Source organism: Panthera pardus, unplaced genomic scaffold (genome assembly GCF_024362965.1).
Source record: "Panthera pardus isolate Hobbes unplaced genomic scaffold, ASM2436296v1 HiC_scaffold_12, whole genome shotgun sequence".
NCBI classification, from domain to species: Eukaryota; Metazoa; Chordata; class Mammalia; order Carnivora; family Felidae; genus Panthera; species Panthera pardus.
In genome coordinates this window covers 72,219,485-72,224,266 of record NW_026526677.1, presented here as the reverse complement: position 1 = coordinate 72,224,266, position 4,782 = coordinate 72,219,485, and the positions used below count along the sequence as shown (strand labels likewise).

The window sequence follows — 4,782 nt, the reverse complement described above, 5'->3', positions numbered from 1 at the left end:
AAGTCCAGTGAATGTATACCTGTGAACAAGAAGTAGGCTTTTTTGGAGTAACAATGACACCACAAAAGCCAAGACATCGGGTCAACCGAGTACGTTTGTTTTAATTTCAAAACTATGTGCATGAACAAACCACGTTTAAATGTTGGGAGGACAATAGGGAAAGATAAAGTGAAAAAAAGTGAGAAGAGAGGAATTAATACTGGAAGGTGGTTGTCTGTTGACCAATGTCTCTAAGGACATGTGGAAGTCAGCTAAGAAAGGGGGTGTAGAGCCTTGGGCAGGATGAGTTAAGCTGCACTCATACACACAAGGTTCTGGTCTGCTTGCAGTTTGTGGATATGGAAGCAAACATTTTAGAAAGGTCTTATCTTATTCTAGGAAGTAATGTTTGCTATTATTTTCAGAAAGCGAGTTAGTCTGTAGCTAAAATATCTGGGCATACAAGAGATGAAATGGATTTAGTAATGAGGATTCTTAGCATATTAGGCAGGACAATTATTAAGTCACAAGTACCTATTATTAAGAAAACATAGATATTTGGGGGAAGGAGTTAGAGTCAAGTTTTCACTTCTAGTGCCAAAAAATAACCAAATGAGCAGAAAAGGGGATCAGAGGGCAGAAAGATGTCCCTAAATTTCTGTTTTCAAGAAAGCACCAAATTGCTAAATGTCAGAGGAGAAACAGTAGATGATAAGCAGGGAGAGCCTGCTCTGTGATCTAAACAACCCACTCACCGCAGGGTTATGTGTCTCTGCGGAGGGAGATGATCCGTGCTGAATATCGGAAGGTGTACCACTTGCTTTACGAGGAAGAGAGACGTTATTTAGAGAGAATGGAGAAAGAAAGCAACGAGATTTTACAACAACTCAGAGCAAGTGAGGACAGCATGGACCAAAAGGGAAAAGTCCTAAGTGGAATGTATGAGGACCTCAAGAAAACGTGTCATGAACCAGACGTGGAGCTGCTCCAGGTAAGGACTGAGGAGAGTCACGGGGCTGCCTGGAGAACGTCCACAATCTCTTCGTCTACCGTCACGCGTCACGCGTTGGCAGTGATGCTTTGTGATGCTGTGGGAGCGGTTTTACCTGTCTCGGTGATGCAGAAGTCCAAAGGGTATTCTTGCCATACATAAGAACCCAAGTCTGAAAAAGCAGGTTAAAAACAATCCTAGAGAATACCTCCTTCTCAAGTTGTCATATACACTCACTTACTGATGGACAGCCCCGAGAAGCTTGTTTGAAGACTCTGGATTTGTATGTGGACCTGGCAAAAATGAGAAATTTCAGAATCTATACAGTTCATTTTCTCTTTCTGTTTCCGTGTACATGATACAATTTGCTGGAATTGGGGCTTACCCACTCTTGGGAATAAGTAATGAGGTCTCTACTGCGAATCTTGCGGCATATACTGAGGTTTTTTTTTTTTTTTTCTGTTTCTCTTGCAGCATTTTGAAAACACTTTAAAAAGGTAAGTTTACGCCTATATTAAAAGTTTGAGAATTGTTTAAGAGTAATCAGGCTATTGGTGCTGAAATAGGAGCATAATTTATTATGATAATAGAACCCATTTTATAATATATTTATTTTTCCATGTCTCATAAGGTAGAGACGCGTTTGTCATTTTGTGTAAGGTGGAGCTGGACAGGGCTCTGTGGAAGCCCGTGCGGTTGGCAGTTCTGTGCACAAGCTGCGTGTAGACAAAGCGCCATTTGCGATTTTAATGCTTAGAAACGTAAGAACACATTGAGGATGTGGCCCAAAGCTGTGACAGGCTTATGTGGGAGAAATAGGTGTTTCCGAGAAGCATAAAGTGGGAGAAGGGAGAGAAAGCCACGGGGTGGGCGGGGGGAGGACCATGTAGGGTTTGGGCTCCCACGTAGCACGTGGCTGACTCCAGCTTCACGTGGAAAGGCTGTCTGTGGCACTTACGGAAGCTGGGACCTGGGAGCAGAATCTCTGCCCGGGCTAAGCTCCTCACCCCCTTGCTGTGCTTATATGGACACAGCATCTCGGTGGTGACCAGTGTGGATTAAAAATCAAAGTGCCCTTCTGTAATGTCCTGAGTTTCGAGCCATTTTGCAGAACCCCTGCTTGGCTGTGAAGAACCAGATCCTGAAATATTATGCCAGGATCAAAGTGTTAGGAGGTAGAATTGGGTTTAGTTTGCTCTTCATAAAATAAATGGATATTTGTTAAGTTTCCTAGTTTGTGGAGTTACATTCATAACTATTTACGATGCTAACTATGAGGATTTTAATGAAGCATCTTCACTGGGACGTAGATTAAATATCACCATTGTCATGAAAATGAACTCAGAAAGAGTAACTGACTGTTCTTTTTTGTAGGAGTGAGTCAGTGCAGCTGCACATGCCCCAACCTGTGGATCCACGGCTCAGTTCATGGCCCATCACGGGGCTGATAGAGAGACTCAACCATTTTCTTGGTAATAGACCGCCCTTTGGTGGGATAGCCGTACGTTCTCCTCAGCTAGTGTCTATGGGTTATGTTGCTCCATTGTACAATTGATGATTTCATATCTGGGCATTTTGTAACCCAATTTGCCTTTGTGGAAAAATGATATATGTGGACCAACAAATAATATCTGGAGAAAAACCCAGTATGATAGTTTATGATAAGCTACCTGGAAGTAAGCAATAGGAAAAGATAGTTGATGTGTGCATCATGCTGAGACTTGGTGTTAACTGTATGAAACATGTAAATCTGCACGAACATTCAGTATATTCCAGGTTTCGGGTTATGTGGTGATTACTGGCTGTGAGATGAGCAGAGAGTTTTGTTTTCTAGAATGTTTCACAATAAAGGCGCTTTACACGGTACATCCTTTATTCACATAATACAAAAATACTTTGTATAAATCAATAGTGTTAAGAACAGAAAATGAATACTTCTACACAACCCCACAAAGTAAGCTAACCACTTATTGCATAATTTTCTTCTCAAAAATTACATTTGCTGAAAATTCTCACAAACATTCTACTTGTAAAAGACATGGATTTTTCTTTCCAGTTATTTTATCTTGATATATATTGGTAAAAAATACTTAAATATGAGGCAAAGTGACCACTCTTTAGGAATTACTATTATTTAGAGTTTTCTTATTTTCTGAGAAGAGAAGTTGGCTACTGCTTTCTGTTACTGTGAATTACTAATGGTGTCCCAATTTTAAAAGTTTCAGAGGAAAAAAACCAGAGCTTAGCAATATCCCTCTTCTTTATACATTTTAAGAAAATTCATAAATGTCTTCTATTTTGTCTCATTAATGATTTGCTCATTATGAAGACAGGCCCTGGCATACAGTAGATTTCTAGAGCTTCCTCACTGCCCTGGCCCTTGTTTCCATGGAAAGCTAGAAACCCAGACACGATATAAAGCCCACGTCCACCAGGAATTGGTAACACTCCATGTTAATGTGACTGTTTCCTTCCTCCTGCAGTGCCCATTTTTTTTGAAAATGAAACAACGACCTGTCACATGCCGCTGTTTGAAGATCTGAGACGTTGGCTCTTCAGTCGCGATCATCCTGACGTTGTCACTAAGGCAACAAGATCAAAATACTTTCTGGCATGGGGAGCCCAGGCATTTATCTGTGGTCAGCATTACTGGGAGGTGGATGTGGGGAACTGTCGGAACTGGGCCCTTGGATTTTGCGATGATTCTTGGACAATGAGGAATGACATGGCGCTTGACTCAGAGGGGATTTTTCTACTCTTTTGTATCAAAGAGGACAACCAGTGTCGTCTCTTTAGCTCCTCCCCACTGTCGCCTCAATATGTAGAAAGGCCTCTGGGCCACGTGGGGGTGTTCCTGGATTATGAGTGTGGTGTGGTGAGCTTTGTGAACGTGGCCAATTGCTCCCTCATTTGCAGTTTCCTCTCACGTTCCTTCTGTCTTCCTCTCCGACCCTTTCTATGCTCTGCACCCTCGTGAGGAGGGACATGTCAGAAAGTGACCACAAGTGTCAGCTCAGCAAAGTGCCTGCTTGAGGGTCTTCAACGTCTTCCTTTATCCAACCCATTGACTATTTTTAAAGGTTGATAATTACAAGCATATACATTTGTTTCCATTGTATTTAAATAAAAACAATCTCTCTTAGAGGTTGATCTATCTTTATTCTATGTTGTGTCCTTTCACTTGATTCAAAGGTAGCTGGAGGCGAAGAATACCTGAGTGGGTTTACTCGGCTGCATGGGCTAAAGCAAGAGCACAGGTTTCTTCTCACTGGCAGACCTGGAATTCTCTCCTCTTTGCTCTGCATCTGCTAAGGCGTGTTTCTTCACCAAGTCTCAGCTTGAAAATGTCTTCATGGAACGGTTTTTTAAAGCTCCTGGACTAAATGAGGTCTCCTGATTGTATGGTCTCAGAAGACCTTATACTCTCTGCAAAGTCCACAAGCTAATATTGCCCCTCTTCCTCTTGTTTACCCATTATGAGAAGATATATGCCAGGCTAATGTATAGATATATTTCAGTAGGTAGCACTGAGTTTAACATGTAATTGACATTCAATAAATGAGTAAATTCATAGATGTTACAAGGCAGCAAATAAGGATATGCTCTATCTCTGTCAAAAAACGTACTAAATGTAACCAAAATCAAATGAGAATACTCAGGAGTGTTATTTAATAGAAATGTGAATTAGGCTGCCTTTAAAATTGATAGGCTCAGCAAATTAGACACAAAGATACTTACTGAAACAGAACTTTGACAGAGATAATAAGACTGCATATTTTAGAAATTTTAATAATTTTAATGAAAATACCTGT

General features: G+C 41.0%; 1 protein-coding gene across 1 annotated transcript; it reads left to right on the top strand.

The window, feature by feature from the left end:
- The first annotated feature begins 1,151 nt into the window (after positions 1 to 1,151).
- Positions 1,152 to 4,110, top strand: LOC109267049 (tripartite motif-containing protein 77-like). The gene is made up of 3 exons (XM_019449554.2): positions 1,152 to 1,467; positions 2,345 to 2,442; positions 3,454 to 4,110. Exons 2-3 carry the CDS (start codon positions 2,367 to 2,369, stop codon positions 3,945 to 3,947), a joined length of 570 nt encoding a protein of 189 aa, XP_019305099.2. The 5' UTR covers positions 1,152 to 1,467; positions 2,345 to 2,366; the 3' UTR covers positions 3,948 to 4,110.
- The last annotated feature ends 672 nt before the right edge of the window (positions 4,111 to 4,782 follow it).

What these genes read in the sequence shown, in the direction of transcription:
- LOC109267049 (XM_019449554.2), top strand. Translation starts at nt 2,367, where the DNA reads ATGCCCCAACCTGTGGATCCACGGCTCAGTTCATGGCCCATCACGGGG. An exon ending in GAGACTCAACCATTTTCTTG is followed by an intron (nt 2,443 to 3,453) that starts GTAATAGACCGC and finishes TTCCTCCTGCAG; the next exon opens with TGCCCATTTTTTTTGAAAAT.